Consider the following 18,819-nt stretch of genomic DNA (forward strand, 5'->3'; position numbering starts at 1 on the left):
CAGGTTTCTAGAGGTGAGAGGGAATCGTGATGGAGACAAGGAGGACAGAGAAACCTTATTTGATCTGTCTTCCCACGAAAAATCTTACCGGAAGCCAATGAGGTGGGAAATAAATTTGCAAACACACACACACACACACACACACACACACACACACACACGAAGTAAAGTTAAATCCTGATACTTTGGAACAAAATCATGTCCTTTCTTAAAAAGACGAATTGTCCAGGAATGTGCCAGTTAGTGGCTTGCTGAAGAATGTTTATAGGAAAATTCATTATTCTTGAATAATGCTCAGAGCTGAAATAGGACAGCGTTTGTCCTTTCCTCAATTAAAAGTCACATGGACAATTCAAATGTGTCATTTTTCTCTGACAGTCAGACACTTCCCACCTTGTGAAAATAGCTTTTCTGTTGAAATAGTGTCACAAAGATGGGATTTGACATAGTCTGAAGAACCACACTGCCTTTCAGAGCACTCGCTTGGGACCTATGACCACTTTCTTCTTTCTGCTTTCTCCCTTTCGGCCTGGAAAACTCTCCCCTAGGCCACCGTTGTGTTCTGGAAACAGATAACTTGTCTGATTTCACGGGTTCACAGCTGGAGTGGAGTTTTTGCCTCAGGATGAATCATAACTCACATCTCCTCCATACTTGATTTAGATGAGATTTTATTTTTTTTTAATTTTTTTTTAACGTTTTCTTTATTTATTTATTTATTTATTTTTTTCAACGTTTATTTATTTTTGGGACAGAGAGAGACGGAGCATGAACGGGGGAGGGGCAGAGAGAGAGGGAGACACAGAATCGGAAACAGGCTCCAGGCTCTGAGCCATCAGCCCAGAGCCTGACGCAGGGCTTGAACTCCCGGACCGCGAGATCGTGACCTGGCTGAAGTCGGACGCTCAACCGACTGCGCCACCCAGGCGCCCCACGTTTTATTTATTTTTGAGACAGAAAGAGACAGAGCATGAACAGGGGAGGGTCAGTGAGAGGGAGACACAGAATCCGAAACAGGCTCCAGGCTCTGAGCTGTCAGCACAGAGCCCGACGCGGGGCTCGAACTCACGGACCGCGAGATCATGACCTGAGCCGAAGTCGGCCGCTTAACCGACTGAGCCACCCAGGCGCCCCTAGATGAGATTTTGGAAGAAGATTAAGACTTTGGGGCTGTTGGGATGGGGGTGAATTTACTTTTCATGTAAGAAGGACATCAACTTTGGGGGTCCGGAGGGCGGAGTATTATGGACTGAGTTGCATCCCCCACCAAATTCAGAACGTTACAGAATGTGACCCTATTTGGAGAAGGCCTTAAAAGAGGTAATTAATGGGGTCATGTGGATGGGCCCTAATCCAATGTAACTGGTGTCCTTATATGAAGAGATTAGGAGATGGGGCGCCTGAATGGCTCAGTCACTTAAGCCTCTGACTCTTGATTTCAGCCCAGGTCATGCTCTCACAGTTCGTGAGTTCGAGCCCCACTTCAGGCTCTGTGCTGACAGTACGGAGCTTGCTTGGGATTCTCTCTCTCTGCCCTTCCTCTGCTCCCACACACACTCTCTCTCTCTCGCTCAAAATAAATTAATAAACTTTAAAGAAAAAAAAAGACTAGGACACAGACACACAAAGACAGAGGCCATATGAGGACACAGCAAGAAGATGACCATCTGTAAGCCAAGGAAAGACACTTCAGAAGAAACCAACCTGCCAGCACGTTGACGTTAGACTTGTGACCCCCTGAACTGTAAGAAAATAAGTTTCTGTTGCATAAGCCCCTTAGTCTGTGGTACTCTTTAATGGCATCCGGGGCAGACTAATACAGCGGAGAGTGCCGGAAGTGAGGCTGAAGGAGATAGGGAGGGGCCGGCTGTATATCGGGCGTGGGTGAAAGGGTCACACACCCTCTTCCCCTGCTGCATAAGAACCCAGCCTTGTTAACCACCTAGCTCTCTTTCCCTGCCTTGCAGCTGTAACAAACAACCACAAAATGAGTGGCTTAAAACAATCCATTCATCGTACTGCACTTCTAGAAGTCAGAAGTCTGAAAAGGGTCTCGCTGGGCTAAAATTAAGGTGTTGGCAGAATCGCATTTGTTTCTGCTCTGAAGGAAAGCCTGTTTTCTTGCCTTTTCCAGCCTCCAGAGGCTCCATACATTCCTTGAGGCGTGCCCTCTTCCATCTGTAGGGCCAGCAGTTAGCATCTTAAAATCTCAGATTTTGACACTGACTCTCCCACCTCCTTCTCTCTCTTATAAGGACCCTTGTGATTGTATTGGGCCCATCCACATAATCCAGGATAACCTCCTTATTTTATTTTTATTATTTTTTTTAATTTTTTTTTCAACGTTTATTTATTATTTTTTTGGGGGGGGGACAGAGAGAGACAGAGCATGAACGGGGGAGGGGCAGAGAGAGAGGGAGACACAGAATCGGAAACAGGCTCCAGGCTCTGAGCCATCAGCCCAGAGCCTGACGCGGGGCTTGAACTCATGGACCGCGAGATCGTGACCTGGCTGAAATCGGACGCTTAACCGACTGCGCCACCCAGGCGCCCCAATAACCTCCCTATTTTAAAGTCAACTGATTAGAGGCACCTGGGTGGCTCAGTTGGTTACGTCTCTGACTTCAGCTCAGGTCACGATCTCTCGGTTTGTGGGTTCAAGCCCCGCATCGGGCTCTGTGTTGACAGCTCGGAGCCTGCTTCGGATTCCGTGTCTCCCTCTCTCTCTGCGCCTCCCCCATTTGCACCCTGTCTCTCAAAAATAAATAAGTGTTAATTTTTTTTAAGTCAACTGATCAGCAACCTTAATTCCATCTGCTATCTTAATTCCTCCTTGTCATGTTACATAGTGTATACACAGGTTCTGGGAATCAGGACATGAGCCTCTTTGGGAAGCCACTCTTCTGGCTTACTCCAGATAAGACAGCATATGTCAACTGTATTGTCAGGCAGCATCATTCGGATTGCATAAGCATTACTTATGGACCGGAAGCAGCCGTGAAGGAGCTTCCAACACCTCACGTGGACGCGATACTTTGGGCTTTCCCAAGTGCTTGGTGACTTCTGTAAGTGGCATGTCCCTGTGGGGACCCGGAAGCTCTTTTGAAGAGATGCTGCTTCTGCGGGCAGGGGTCTGTGGCACCAAGGTGGACCCTGCCCCTCCACTGTAGATCTCATCCCTGAACGCCGTATAAACTGCAGTGAGAACTTCTGAAGGACTCCTCGTGCATGTGCCGATACTGTTGCGCTGGCCAGCTGGGGCTTCTGTCCTAGCTTTCGGAATAGATTGGTCTGTGTTGTGTTACAGTCATGTGAGTCTGAAAGTGTGGTCGGTCGTCAGCATCGTACTGGGCTAAAGTGGTTGGCTTTCCTCTTACGACCAATGAGGAGCTATAGTCGTCTTCCTTGGTCACCAACAGAGTACCACAGAGCAGGTGGCTCACACAGCAGGAATTTATGTTCTCACGGTTCTGGAGGCTGAAGTCCAAGACCAATGTGCTGGCAGGGTTGGTTTCATTTTGCTGTGAAGAATATTATTGGTATTTTTTGTTTGAACTTCGCATGAAGTCTGAGGCATAGATGAGAGCGATAGAGCAGTGCAAACTTCCTGCCTGGGGCGGTCATATTGTGGTTATGGGAGAGAATGTCCTTGTTTTTCGGAAATGCATAATATTTTTTTTAAGTTTCTTTATAAATTTTGAGAGACCGAGAGCATGAGGTGGGGGGAAGGGCAGACAGAGAGGGAGAGAGAGAATCCCAAGCAGGCTCAAGTCCCAGGTTAGCAGAACTTGAACTGAGGAAGCATGGGATCGTTGATCTGAGTCGAAATCAAGAGTCAGATGCTTAAGCGACTGAGCCCCCCAGGTGCCCCAAGAAACACATAGGATTGAGGAGTAATAGGGAGTCAGCTGGCAACTCACACTCAGGTGGTTCAGAGAAAAAAAATTCTCTGTGCTACGCTTGCAACCTTTCTGTGCACTTGAGAATGTTACAAAATGTTTAAAGTTTGACATTAAGGCCACTCTTCAAAAGTAAATGATGCCAACAAGCACATGAAAAGATGCTCGGCATCGTAGCCTGTAGGCAAATGCAAATGAAAACCACAGTGAGGTCCCACCTCACGCCTACTGGGATGATTATAGTCCCCCCAAAATGGGAAGTAACAAATGTTGGTGAGGATGTAGAAAAATTGGAACCCTTCTACATTGCCGGTCGGAATGTAAAATGGTCCAACACAGGTACTCCGACAAATATAGACATATGCCTGTTCAAAGCAGAAGTAAGAACAATAGTCAAAAGGTAGGGAGAGCTCAACTGTCCATCAAACAAAGTAAGGGCAAAAAATTGTGGTATATCCATACAGTGGAATATTACTCAGCCACAGAAAGGAACAAAGTACTGATACATGCTGCACCCTGGATATAACCTCAAAACGTTACATAGGTCAGACACAGAGGAGCACATCGTGAATTATTCCATTTATACGAAATATCCAAACAGAAAAATCCATAGAGACAGAGAGCAGGTTGGCTGTTGCCAGGGGCTGTGGGGAGAGCCACTTAATGAGTATGGAGTTTTATTCTGGAGTGATGGAAATGCACCGAAAGTAGCCGGAGGTGGTGTTGTGCAACATTGTGAATGTACTGAATGTTCACTTTGAAATAGTTACTTATGCCAGGTGAATTTCACCTCTGTAGAAATTCACTTCGAAATCCCAGCATTTCCCTGTAAATGGTGTCTTAAAAAATGGTTAGAGATAAAATGCAGTTGCCAGCAGCTGGAGTCTTTAGAAATAGTGTTTTCTGGAACTGGTCCCAGAGGTTGGAGCTGCCTCATCTTCATTGGGTAGCTTGGCCTGTCGCCAAGATTGCTGCTTCCTAACAGGACACAGGCTGTGGCATTTGAAGCCCATGTTAGAGTGAACCACCAGAGTGAGGCGAGAGGGCTGTGCTAGAAACCCTCCCAGGGAGGGAGGCAGTGCATCCAGGCTCACGATAGCCACTGGTTTTACTCGGATACTGGAAGCTTCGCCTGCACCCTAGAAAGATGGCCAAAAAAGCAAGGGGCGGAAAGGGTCTGGCTGGGAGAGGCCAACAGACAAATCGGCATGAGCTGCTTCTCTCCCATCAAAGAGCATGACCCACTGAATGTGTGCTGGCGTTTTTGATGGCATCGTGTGGGAGGCGCAGCATACAGCTGACCCGTGAACTACACGATTTGAACTGTGAGGGTCCACTTCTATGTGGATTCTTTTCGACAGGTACAGTACAGTACTGTAAATGTATTTTCCTTATGATCTCCTTAATAACATTTCCTCTTCTCTAGCTTACTTTACTGTAAGGATACAGGGCATAATGCATAGAAGATACAAAATAAGGGCTAATCGACTGTTTATGTTACTGTTAAGGCTTCCGGTCAACAGTAGGCTATTAGTAGTGAAGTTTGGGGGCAGTCAGAAGTTGTATGCAGATTTTTGGTTGCAGGGAGGGTTGGCGCCCCTACCTCCCACGATGTTCAAGGCTCAAACGCATATAGTTCAGATCGTTCCCAGAGCCAGCTGCCTGTATGGCTTACCTCTGTTTCTCCAAGAACAAGCTCCACGTTCTACCCAATGGCCATGGCCAACAGCCTCATTTAAGACTGCGCTCTCTGTACCAACTACATAATAGCTGGGGCCCTTCGTGACCCAGAAGCTCTGCTGTCACTTCTCCATTCTGCAAAATTGCACTTTACGGAGCCTCAGACACAGTCCTAGCAATTTTGTGCCCTTTGGTCCACGATGAGTAACTTATTGGGTTTTTTGGTATTTTTCGCTTTTTACATTTTCTTGGCCACAGGGGAGGGGGCCTCCTCCTGTCCCTTGAGGTATTCACAGTTTCTTCCACCACTGCAGCCTCCCCTGGGGGTCCAGGGGGCCGCTGGGCAGAGGGGGTGGGGTGTGTTCCCATGATCACAGACGGGCACTGGGTAGTTCTGGGCATGGCCTTGTTGATGATAGTGGAGTATTTGGTGAAGGGGCTGAGGAGGGGGTAGAATTACAGCGACCCCCCCGATGGCAAAGGACGCAACCAGCACCAGCTCCTTGGCCCAGGCATCCTCGGGGAAGGTGGTGCATCCCCCGGCCATCTTGGCCTGTCAGCCACAGCCAGTCATTTGTGGGTTCTTTTCAGTATTAAATCTTCTACAATTCTGAAAACACAGACTGAAGATCAAAGAAACAGAGCAGAGATGAGCAGAGGGGTCTCCTTCCTGTGCCCAGCCCTGCCACGCTGGTTTGAGCCAAGGCTCTCACCTGGCCCTGCCTTCTGACTCCTGCCCCCTCTTCCTCTGAGCCTTTCCATGAGCGGACTTCTGGTGGCCCTACAGGCACGACCGACAACTCTCCGTCCATCTTCAGCTCAAGCTCACTTCTAAGCTGCATCCCCGTCAGTCCACCTGTCTGCCGGGCATGGTCTCTTCGGGGTCCTAAAGTCGCTCCAAGTGCAGCCTGCCCCACGTGAGCTCACCGCACACCCCTGAGAACCCCGCTTTCTCTTTTTAAGCCTGGTGAGTTTCCCCGAAAGTCGGCCAGCCACCTTCCTTCCCCACCGTCCCCAGCGTTCAGATCCCGATGTCGTCCTCTCCGCACTTCCATCCCGGTACTAGCTCTCCATCACCCCCCGTCATCTCCCTGCCAGAGCTTCAGGTGCACGCAGCGGGTCTCTCGTCTAGACTCGTGGAGCTTCCGAAGTGGTCTGCTTGTGTGTCTCATTCACCTCTTGCACATTCTCCACACTAGGTTGAGGTGATCTTTCTAAAATGTAAAAGCCGCTCATTACCTCTCTGCTTCAATATCCTTCACTTGATTCTAACTGCCTACTTGATTCAGGTCTCACCTCCTTAGAGTGGCATTTGAGACCCTCCGTGATCTGACCCTGGGCTCCAGGAATAAAGAAGCATGCAGCTTTTAGAGCATGCCAGGCTTGTTTACACCTTGCCTGCCTGTACACATGCTGTTCCCTCTGCCTAGTGGCCTCCTAGTCGCCTTCCCAGGTTCAGAGTGAGTATGAAGCCCTCCCACTCTTCTTACCACCCTGTCCACCCCAAGAAGAATCCATCCTCTCCTTTTGGGCCCCACTCCCCTTCACAGATTCTGTGGTGGCTCCTTGGATCTATGATTGCACATGCTGCTGTTAGTTTGTCTCCCACACTAAATAGAGGGCAACAGCCATGTTTGAATCACCCCCTCATTTCTTGAGTGTTGTGCCTGACATAGTAAAGGCTGAATAAATGAATAATGGGGGATTGATTTGAGGTTCTCATATTTTCTCCACTAATTAGCTGTTTCCTGACTTTGGGGAAATAACTGGCTAGACCTCAGTCATGTCATTTGTGAAGTAAGGGAATTGTAGGTTGTTACTTTTGTTCTACAGACTGCTTCTCAGTCCGTGTTCCCGTCGCCCCAAGATGAGTTTCTTTCACACATCCATGAAACACCATGCTATTCTCAGAGAAGTGTTTCCTTATGGGTCTTACAAAGAACAAAACATAATGACTCTTTGTAAAAATGGTCATAAACCTACGGCCACAGTCTTGGGTTCGTGCTGATACTGGGTTGAGTTCCCCTCCCCATTCCTACCCACCTGGAACGTCACAGTGTGATATTATCCGGAAATAGGAGATGTAATTGGTGAAGATGAGGTCAATACTGGATTAGGGAAGGACTTATATCCAGTATATGGTTGGTGCCCTTGTAAGAAAAGCAGGGGACACAGAAACTTGGAGAATTGGGGGCCGTGTAGATGCGAGCAGAGATTGGAGTGATGTGTTTATAAGCAAGGAATGCCAGGGATCACTGGGAGGCTCCAGACCAGGAAAAAGAGAGGAAAGATCCTCCCCTCAAGCCTTCAAAGAAAACGTGGCTCCACGTGGTCTTAATGGTCTTAACATGGGCTTCGTTTCAAACTTCTAGCCTCCAGGACCATGGGAATAAATGACACCAGGTTTCAAGCCACCGAGTTTGTGATTTGTTATGATGGTCCTAGGACACTGGCACACTGGCCCAGCCACATCACCTCTCAACTGCCTCTTCCTCCTTGGTGCAGTGATCTCCCCACCAGTAGAGTCGCCATGAGACAAATGAAGAGTATCTCATTCTATACTGTAAGATACCACACACAGGACACGAGTCTTTGGGCATGGTCAAGGGCATGGTCCAGTTGGAGTAATGAGTTTGTAATCCGGCAGGCAGTAAAAGAATTAACTTCATACTCTATGAAGTCTGGTGGAAAAGCAACCCGACTCTTGGCCCTTTTAATGCTTGTTCCTGTCAAATAAGATTTTGGGACTCTATCTGCAAAGCCAGAGAAATGATTGGAGGGTGGCTGGGGTGGCCACGTGGATGAGAGAGTGGGAAGTATTAAGGGTCACACGGAAGACGGACGTGGTTTCTCTTTCTCTTGTTTATTCTGCACTGACTTGTCAAATGCCCTTAAATATAGCAGCTGGTCTGCCAACCTTTTCTAATTTTCTTGACCTTAATCAGGGCCAGATAAGGAGGGCGGTCACGTGGTGACTGGTGACCAGCAGGTTCCAGCCTCCCTCAGACTCCGAGTGCTCTCCGAAGAATCTCTTGCCCCTTGGGCCCATTACAGTACGTGCCAGGCTAAAGGCTCCTTAACTCTGTGCTTGTTTGGCATCGGTGTGATGAGATGTTATCAGATCAGGCAGATGCTGTCAGGGAATCAAGATGTAAATTGAGAAATTGAGACCCAGATTGTAAAGTGCCCCAAGCTCCACCATCACCGTATCTACTTTGCAGAGTGGAAGTTCAAGCAGGGGTGGGGCTGGCCATGGCCTTGTTCCCTACTGAGGGGACCGAGGGGACCATGCTCCCACTGAAGATGAGTGTGACAGCACCTGATTCTCTGCTCAGGGCCCAGGATATCCAGCTCTGTCCTGGAATGGCCGTGGGAAGAAGCAAAATTTCCCTTGAGAGGCTCAAATACCACTTTATGCTTCTGCGTGGTACATAAAGCCTCTGCCCTTTGCTACTACAGTGGTTATGACCTTTCAGGTGAAAGATCTCTCTCCCTTTTACATCCCTTGTTTTGAAGCTGATGTGACCTCCGTTATTGGGGGGCACACTCCAACACGTTGACTCAGTATATAAAATGGTTGTGGCGATCCGAAACCGATTTATCTTAAAGCTAGGGAAGAGGGATCTTAACTAAATGATTTTGCGAACGTCGGGAGAACCTCTCCTCAGCTTCTATGCCCAAAGCAGTGCCACCTGGCATCTAACAGGATTGTAGGGTGAAAACAGCAGCATCCTTACATTTCTATTTGTAGCCCCCCTAACCCGTGGGGACTGGACCCAAGAGCAAATCTGCATGACAGGTACCACGCAGTACTGGAAAGAGTGACTCAAGGCCAAGGTGTGGCTAGTGATCCAGGGCTGTGTGTTGGGCTCTGTCTCCAGTGAGCTGCTTCCTGGGGACGTGTGGGACCCGGCAGGCCCACGCCACCAGTCTATGCCCAGAAAGTGAACGTGGCTTCCCAAGGTCGAATCTTTGCTGTAATTTATGCCTCGCATTTGGTTTTCCAAGTAGAATTTCTTAAATTACTACTTTTGTGTCAAGATTTGAGAGTATTTTCAAGTTTTTCTCATGAACGGGCAGTGAATTTTGTCAAATGCTTTTTCTGCATCTGTTAAGATCATCCTCTGATTTTTATCCTTCCTTTTGGTAACGTGGTGCATCACGCTGATTTGCAAATATTGAACCATCCTTGCATCCCTGGAATAAATCACACTTGATCATGGCGAATGATCGTTTTAATTTATTGTTGAATTCAGTTTTCCAATATTTTGTCAAGGATATTGGCATCTGTTCATCAGGGATATTGGTTTATATTTCTTTTTTTGTAGTGTCTTTGTCTCGTTTTGATATTAGGTTAATGCTAGCCTCATAGAATGAATCTGGAGGTTTTCTTTCCTCTTCTATTTTTTGAAATTAAAAAAAAAATATTTTGAGGAGGGGCACCTGGGTGGCTCAGTCGGTGAGGCGGCCGACTTCGGCTCAGGTCATGATCTCGCGGTCCGTGAGTTCGAGCCCCGCGTCGGGCTCTGTGCTGACAGCTCGGAGCCTGGAGCCTGCTTCAGATTCTGTGTCTCCCTCCGTCTCTGACCCTCCCCCGTTCATGCTCTGTCTCAAAAATAAATAAACATTAAATAAATAAATAAATAAATAAATAAATAAATAAATAAATAAAAATATTTTGAGGAGAATAAGTCTTAACTCTTCTTTGAACGTTCAGTAGAATTCATCTGTGAAGCCATCGGGTCCTTCAGTTTTGTTAGGAGTGTTGATTTGATTACCGATTCAATTTCATTACTAGTAATTGGTCTGTTCGGATTTTCTTTCTTCCTGATTCGGTCCTGGAAGATTATATGTTTCTAAGAACTTATCTATTTCTTCTAGATTGTCCAGTTTGTTTGGACAACTATGTGTCCAATTATACGGTTGTTTGTATAATTTTTTGTAATAGTCTCTTAAAATCCTCTGTATTTCTGTGATGCTAGTTGTAACTTCTTCTGATTTTATTTATCAGAGTCCTCTCTTTGTTTTCTTGATGAATCTGGCTAAGGTTTTATCAATTGTGTTTATCTTTTCAAATAACCAACTCTTAGTTTCATTGACCTTTTTTATTGGTTTCTGTTTGTTTTAATTTTTTTTTTAATTTTTTTTTTCAACGTTTTATTTTATTTTTGGGACAGAGAGAGACAGAGCATGAACAGGGGAGGGGCAGAGAGAGGGAGACATAGAATCGGAAACAGGCTCCAGGCTCTGAGCCATCAGCCCAGAGCCTGACGCGGGGCTCGAACTCACGGACCGCGAGATCGTGACCTGGCTGAAGCCGGACGCTTAACCGACTGCGCCACCCAGGCGCCCCAGTTTTAATTTTTTTTTTTTTAACGTTTTATTTATTTTTGAGACAGAGAGAGACAGAGCATGGACGGGGGAGGGGCAGAGAGAGAGGGAGACACAGAATCGGAAGCAGGCTCCAGGCTCTGAGCCATCAACCCAGAGCCCGATGCGGGGCTCGAACTCACGGACCGCGAGATTGTGACCTGAGCTGAAGTCGGCCGCTTAACCGACTGAGCCACCCAGGCGCCCCAGTTTTTGTTTGTTTTAAACTTTTTTTTTTTTTTTAGAGAGAGAGAGAGTGCAAGTGGGAGAGAGGGGCAGAGAAAGACAGAGAGAGAGAGAGAATCTCAAGCAGGCTCCATGCTCAGCAAAGGGCCTGACATGGGGCTCGATCCCATGACCCTGGGATTATGACCTGAGCCAAAATCAAGAGTAGGATGCTCGGGGCGCCTGGGTGGCGCAGTCGGTTAAGCGTCCGACTTCAGCCAGGTCACGATCTTGCGGTCCGTGAGTTCGAGCCCCACGTCAGGCTCTGGGCTGATGGCTCGGAGCCTGGAGCCTGTTTCCGATTCTGTGTCTCCCTCTCTCTCTGCCCCTCCCCCGTTCATGCTCTGTCTCTCTCTGTCCCAAAAATAAATAAAAAACATTGAAAAAAAAAAAATTTTAAAAGAGTAGGATGCTCAACCAACTGAGCCACCATGGTGCCCCATTTGTTTGTTTGTTTTCGCCTCTTTTTCATATATTTCTTCTCTGATCTTTACTTCCTTTCTTCCTACTACCTTGAGCTTTGGGGATTTTTTCCCTAGTTCCTTGAGGTATAAGTTAGATTGTTTATTTCAGATTTTTCTTGGCTTTGTTTGAGGAGGGCCTATACCTGTAAAACCTCCTCTTTGGACAGCTTCTCTGCATCCCAAAGGTTGGGGAATGTTGTGTTTTCGTTTTCATTTGTCTCAAAGTATCTTTTTAATTTCCTATTGGTTGTTTAGTAGCATATTGTTCAGCCTCCCCGTGTTTGTGTTTTTCCAGGTTTATTTTCTCATGATGAAACTGGTCATTTCAGTTTCATAGCATTGTGGGCAGAAAAGATGCTTCAGATGATTTCGATCTTCTTAAATTTTTCTTTGAGACTTGTCTTGTGGCCTAACGTAATCTATCCTGGAGAATGGTCCGTGTGCACTGGAAAAGAACGTGTATTCTGCTTTTGGGGAATGGCACATTCCATATGTACCTGTTAAGTTCATATGGTCTAATGTGTCGTTCAAAGCCACTGGTCTATATTGATTTGCTGTCTGGATGATCTAGCCATTGATTTAAGTGGATGTTAAAGACCCCTACTTTTATTGTATTACTGTCAGTTTCTCCCTTTATGTCTGTTAATATTTGCTTTATGTACTTAGATGCTTCCGTGTTGGGTGCATAAACATTTACAATTATATCCTCTTGTTGGGTTGATCCCTTTATTGTTACCTAATGTCCTTCTTTGTCTCTTTTTACAGTATTTTTTTTTAGTTTTAATTTTATTTATTAATTTTGAGAGGAGAGAGAGGAAGAGGAGGAGGGACAAAAAGAGAGGGTGAGAGAATCCCAAGAAGTCCTCATATTGTCAGCACGGAGCCCAGTGTGGGGCTCGAACCCACAAACATGAGATCATGACCGGAGCCGAGATCAAGAATCAGACACTTAACCACATATGTGCACACCCTTACAGTCTTCGTTTTGAAGTCTATTTTGTTTGCCATAAGTATTGTTACTCCAGCTTTTTTTCATTTCCGATGCATGAAATATCTTTTTATATACCTTCACTTTCAGTCTGCATGTGTCTTTAGATACGAAGTGAGTCTCTTGTAGGCAGCATATAGATGAGACTTGGGTTTTTTATCATTCATTAACTCTCTTTCTTTTGATTGGAGCATTCGTTCCATTTAAAGTAGTTGTTGATTGCTATGTTTTTATTGCCATTTTGTTCATTATTTCAGGTTGCTTTTGTAGTTCTTCTCTGTTCCTTTCTTCTTCTCTTGCTCTCTTCCCTTGTGATGTGATGACTTTCTTTAGTCTTTGGCTAAGATTCCTTTCTCTTTATTTTTTGTAGATCTATTATAGGTTTGTGGCTTTTGGTTACCATGAGGTTCATATAAAACACCATATGGAGATATAGCAGTCTGTTTTAAGTTGATAGCTGCTTAAGTTTGTACACATTCTAAAAGCACTACATTTTTACTCCCTCTCCATGTTTTATATATTTGATATCATATTTTACATCTTTTTATTTTTTATTTTTTTCTTGATAATTTTTTTTTAACTTCTAGTTATGGCCTTTTCTGCTTCAACAAGTCACTTTAACACTTCTTATAAGACCAATTTAATGGTGATAAACTCTTTTAACTTTTGTTTATATGGGAAACTCTTTATCTCTCCTGCAGTTCTGAATGATAACCTTGCCAGGTAGAATATTTTTGGTTGCACGTTTTTTTCCTTTCGCACTTTGAAGATATCATGCCTGCAAAGTTCCTGCTGGAAAATCAGCTGATAGCCATATGAGATTTCCCTCGTATATAACTGTTGTCTTTCCTCTTGCTGTCATTTAGGCTGAAGGAGGGCAAGAAGAATGCCACCTGCCAGCACTTCCATTCCCAGAGAAAGTTCCTAAAGAACCCTGGCCCTGTGGCACATGCCCTAAAATTAATTAATAAATCTTCACAGGGCGCCCGAATGGCTTGGTCAGTTAAGCGTCTGACTCTTGATTTCGGTTTAGGTCATGATCCCAGGGTCGTGGGATCGAGCTCCACATCAGGCTCCATGCTGAGAGTGGAGCCTGCTTGGGATTCTGCCTCTTTCTCCTTCTGTCCCTCTCCCCTGTGCGCGTTCTCTCTCTCTCTCAAATAAACAACAACAACAACGACAATAATAATAATAAATCTCCTTCACACATTACCCAGGTACTTTTCAAAGTTCTGGTTCTCAGAGCATGAGAGATTTAACAGTAGAGGCTCGGTTTCCTGTAGCATGTCAGCTCCCAGAGTTAAGCCCTGCTGATTTTCAAGGCCAGGTGTATTGGGGGCTTGTCTTCTTGGAGGTGCAGATCCCCAGGGCAGAGGGATGCCTGGTATGGATCTTGAGCTCCTCACCCCCCAGGGAGGACTTCATGCCTTTGATATCCCTCCTGATGTCTTTAGCTGTGGAAGATCTGTTCCATCAGTCTTTAGGTCATCCTCAGAGAGGGTTGTTCTATATTTAGTTACAGCTTTGGTGTGTGCATGGGAGGAGGCAAGCTCAGAATCGTCCTGCTCCCCTCAGAATCAGCCACAATTATATTATTATGAGAAAAGGAGAGAATGGCTTCAGCCCCACATACACCTATCACACTATGACCATTACTTATTTACTTTCTCCCGCTCAGACACTGAACTCTGTGGGGCCGGCAAGTCTCATTCCTCCTTATGGCTTCAGAATCTCCCATAGAAACCAACATAGATCTTCAGGTCAGGTCAAGTTCTTTGGCTATACACCCCCTAAGAATTGCATGCCTCCGTGTATGAGAATGAATTCACCAGTACAGTTTTTTGAACAATGCATGATATGCCCCACCGGACTGTAAGCCTTGTGAGAACAGAGACTATGATTTTTGCTCCTCAAGACCCAGCACCACGCCATCAGCAAAGACGCGTGACTTTAGGTCATTACACTTCACAACTGGGAGCTGAATTAGCTCCGCTTTAAGAATCGAAACCACAGCAGTCATGGAGAATCAGCATCATTGCTGTGAAGCCTGAGCCTGTTCTTTCACATATACACGAGTCACGGTTATATGAACGTGGACAGTGGGCCTGTCCTGGGATGGTGCTGGGCACACAGACATTAGTAAAACCACCCTCTGCCTTTGAGGGCCTCCCAGCCAGCTGATGGCCACGCGGTAGAACTTTCGAGGCCTCCACAATGAGACCACCACAGCATTTTGTCTACAGATAAGTGTGTTTTTCCTATTTAAGGGGTGGGGAAAAAAGCCATGAAAACATCATGGCAGCATATTTAGTGCCATTAAAAAGCAGTGTTTTTCAGTGACAGATCAAGCAGACCAGTCAGGAGCCAATTCCTGTCAGCACCAATAATGTGTCTCGCTTTGAGAAGCAGTAGTGATACTGGGAGGTGTCCACAGCTCCTTCCTGGGGCCCAGGGCAACTTGGTGGGATGACATCTGAAGAAAGCCCCAAGCATTGGGTACAAAATGCTATGCAAGTGGCAAGTGGACAAGGAGAAATGGATCATCTTTCCTCGATACACAGTCTCTCAGAGAACTACCAGAGTCAACAAAATCATCTGTAAGAGCAGCCCAAAAGGCTGGATGGGACCGTGAATAATAACGGGAGGGTCAGGAGAACAGTGACTCTACCATCCCCCACCTACGGACTCCTGTGTCTTCAGTCAAGTCTCTTCACCTTGGGCTCAGACTCCCTGCATAAAGTGGCACTGCCCCCTACCCCCACCCCAGCCCTGGCACAGAACGTCTCCAACTCTATTTTGCACCTGAATCGCTCCGGTGAAAATGCGGCTGTAATTCCAAAGGTCTGGGTGGGCCCTGAGATTGTGTGTCTGTCCCCTTCCCGGACCCACCTGGCTCTGTCCATGAGAGTCTGAGATCTGCGTGCACCACGTGACAGGAGTAGGGCAAGCACCAGCTTAGATGCAGGCTAGCGCTGTGTCTTTTCGGATGCGGCTTGCACCCCGGAGTTACCTCGAAAGTCAGTGTGGCTTAGTGGTCTGGGGTGTGACCGCGGCATCTCATCTTTTAAGGCGCCAGGTGATTCACATGCACAGCAAAGCCTCGGAACCAATGGACTTGGGCAGTGGTTTGGGGGCTTGAGGTGTCAGGATCCCCTGGAGGGCCGGCGTCATGGGAGTGGAACAGAGCCGGGCCTCGGCGGTACTGAGTTCCCGGGTGCTTCTGATTCTTCCAGTGTCGGGACCGCCGAGAGAGGCAGACCTGCCCCGGTGGGTTGGAGAGCAGCAGGTGCACGGAGAATGGCGCTCAGGTGCGCTGCCGTTATCCGTCCCCTCAGCCCCCTGGGCAGCCGGTGCCAGTGCGGCCAGCTGGCTCACTGGGTCCCTTCACCCCCCGCGTGTGATGACAAAGTGTGAGATGCATCGTTCATTCCAAACAAAAACAAAACCCGGGTGTTCCCGAATCAGTCCTTCGGGGAATGGCAGGTTTCGGGCAACAGGTTTCTTCACCGCAGGACTCCTCGGAGTCTTTACGTGCCAGTGTGCAGCACGGCCCTCCACAGGCACGAGTGAAATAACGGCCATTTCTCAAACGTCTATGACCAGGGAACCCTTTTTCATGGAGCCAGTCCAGAGAATTTGCTGCACGGGGGAGCCTGGGTGGCTCAGTCTGTTAAGCGTCCGACGTTGGCTCTGGTCATGATCTTTGGATCCTCTGTCCCCATCTCTCCCTCCCCCCAGTCTCTCTCTTGCTCTCTCTCTTTCTCAAAAATAAACACTAAAAAAAATTGAGGGGTTGGGGCGCCTGGGTGGCTCAGCCCAGGGGTTTCCAGGACCCCTGGAGCCCAGCTTTAAAGTCACTTGCCGAGGGGCGCATGGATGGCTCATTCAGTTCAGCGCCCAACTCTTGATTTCAGCTCAGTCATGATCTCATGGTTCGTGAGTTCAAGCCCCACGTGGGGCTCTGTGCTGATGATGCAGAGCCTGTTTGGGATTCTCTCTCTCTCTCTGCCCCTTCCCGGCTCGCTCCCCGCCTTTCAAAATAAATAAACTTAAAAAAAATTGCAAAGCCACTTACCTAGGGAGCAGGCTTGATGCTCTGACCCTGCAGGACAGCAGGCCTCCTCTCTAGGGCTTTGTCTGTCTGTCTGTCTCCCTTTGGAAGATGGTGGGGGTGAGGGGAACACCGTGGGAACTGATCCACCCTCAGCCCTGGACTGGGGAAAATGCACCGGGCACGACTTCACCCATCCTTCCCCCAAGTCCAGCCCATTCCTGGCCAGCCTTTATTTTGCTGCAGGTTCGCGGGGATCCCAGGGACGTGGATGCTGTAGGGTGGGGTGGTCAAAAAACCCCTGGGGGACAAGCCCGTTGTCCCAGAGAAGGGAGGCAACAAGCCAGGCGCCTCTCCACAGAGAGTCCCTGGCATTGAAGAGACTTTTAAAGCCACCCGATTGAGTCATCTCTTCTGTGCTAGATGTCTTTTGGTTGGAACCAGGTTACTCTAATATGCGTAGGGATAATGTTAATGGGAAGAGGCACTATAATGGGTTTTTTTCTTTGCTGTAATTTTCTCTGTCTTCACATTTTCCTCCAATTGGCCTAGCTCTTTATAATAAGAAAAGGCATCTAAACTGTTTCCGTTGGGCAGAGGTTGGCTAGAAGCGGGTTGGCGCGTGGGGCTGGGGGTGACCAGCAGGCCGGGAAGGGAGAGCCGGGCCAGCCCGTGGCCCCGAGGTGTTCCCGCTCCGCTGTGTGCGATCAGGGCTTCCCTTCCTGCCCCGTAGCTCACCGTCTCCCGTGTGATCTGATAAGGAGACTCCGCAGGCTGCAGAGACAGCAGCAAAGCAGGAGCAGAGGGCCCTGGGGGCCGGGCGGTTGGGGGACAGCCGGCTTCTGCCACACCTGTCGACCCATCTCTGGTTGTGTCCCCAGGTGAGCCTCAAAGCAGGAGCCGCGCATCAGCCTCTCCTCTGACAACTGTCAGCCTCTGCTGCCACCTGCCCAGGCCTGTCACTGCGCCTCTCAGCAGGTAAGGAAATGGTGTGTCGTGTCCAGGAGCGGGTTCCCTCTGGAGAGCGGGTGTCTTTGCCTGCAGTGTGCGTGTGGGCCCGGGTGAGGCTGGGCTGTCAGGATTTCCGTGTGTGGCCTGGTCCTCACACATCACTTTCTCCCAGCAGCTGTCACCATCCTGTCCCCCTGCCCCCTTCCGTAGCAGATGTAGGGCCCTCATGAAGCCACGCCCTCACGTCCTCCCCCATGTGAGTGGATGGGCCCCCTGTTGGGGGAGAAGGGAGAACTGGATGACTAGATGACCACGGAAGAGGCCCCACGGCCATCGCAGTCCTAAGTTAGGCAAAGTTCAGGATCACTCGAGGGGTGAGTCTGTGCTGGGAGAGTAGGGGAGACCAGGTGGCAAGAGGGAAACCCCGTTCCTGCCCCAGATGCCATACTAGGCCCCAGAGAGGGGACGAGCTGGGAGCCACACTAGGGAGATGCTTCCTCCCACTTTCACTAGGAGTTCCACGCAATTAGGTTATCAAACCTTCCTGAACAGGTTTCCTCATTTGAGATGGTAGGGGATCGGACCTGGACCTCTACGTTCCAATGTTAACATTGAGCAATTCAAATGTTACTTGCTACTCAAGATGTGGTCCGCGGATCCGCCGCAACTGAAAGCTTGTTAGAAATGCAGATTGTTGGGGGCGCCTGGGCGGCTCAGTCTGTTGAGCATCTGACTCTTGATTTGGGCTCAGGTCATGATCCCATTGAGCATGAAGCCTGCTTGGGATTCTCTCTCTCTCCCTCTGGCCCTCCCCCACTCACGCTTTCTTTCTCTCTCTCTCCAAAAAAAAAGAAATGCAGACCATTGGACCATACCCCAACTCACTCCATCAAAATCTGTGTTTTACCAAGCTCCCCAGGGATTCATACATCCATTAAATTTTTTTATAAGATTATTTATTTCGAGTGAGAATGTGTGTGCCCATGAGTCTAGGAGAGGCAGAGAGAGAGAGACAGAGAGAGAGAGAGAGAGAGAGAATCCCAAGCAGACTCCACGCTGTCAGCACAGAACCTGACACGGGGCTCAGACTCACATACTGTGAGATCATGACCTGATGCTAAATCAAGAGTCAGATGCTTAACTGGCTGAGCCACCCAGACCCCTCTTAAATTTTTTAAAGGGCTGATTCAG

The 18,819-nt window shown here is 47.9% G+C and overlaps 1 protein-coding gene across 5 annotated transcripts in view; it reads left to right on the plus strand.

Annotated features, from left to right (window-relative positions):
- Window positions 1–18,819, plus strand: part of GNG4 (G protein subunit gamma 4) — a 70,716-nt gene that overhangs the window by 22,734 nt on the left and 29,163 nt on the right. For 4 of the 5 annotated variants that reach the window (XM_086679628.1, XM_086679625.1, XM_086679627.1 and 1 more), the window contains exon 2: window positions 17,559–17,655. Coding sequence is in view for 1 of the 5 variants with exons in the window: in XM_086679624.1 (XP_086535750.1) it covers window positions 17,559–17,655 (97 nt within the window). In the remaining 4 variants the exon portion in view is untranslated. The remainder of the gene's footprint in view (window positions 1–17,558; window positions 17,656–18,819) is intronic. The other variant, XM_086679626.1, reaches the window with a different exon arrangement.

Source organism: Puma concolor, chromosome D2, assembly GCF_028749965.1.
Source record: "Puma concolor isolate L17-30 chromosome D2, mPumCon1.1.hap2, whole genome shotgun sequence".
Classification (NCBI taxonomy): domain Eukaryota; kingdom Metazoa; phylum Chordata; class Mammalia; order Carnivora; family Felidae; genus Puma; species Puma concolor.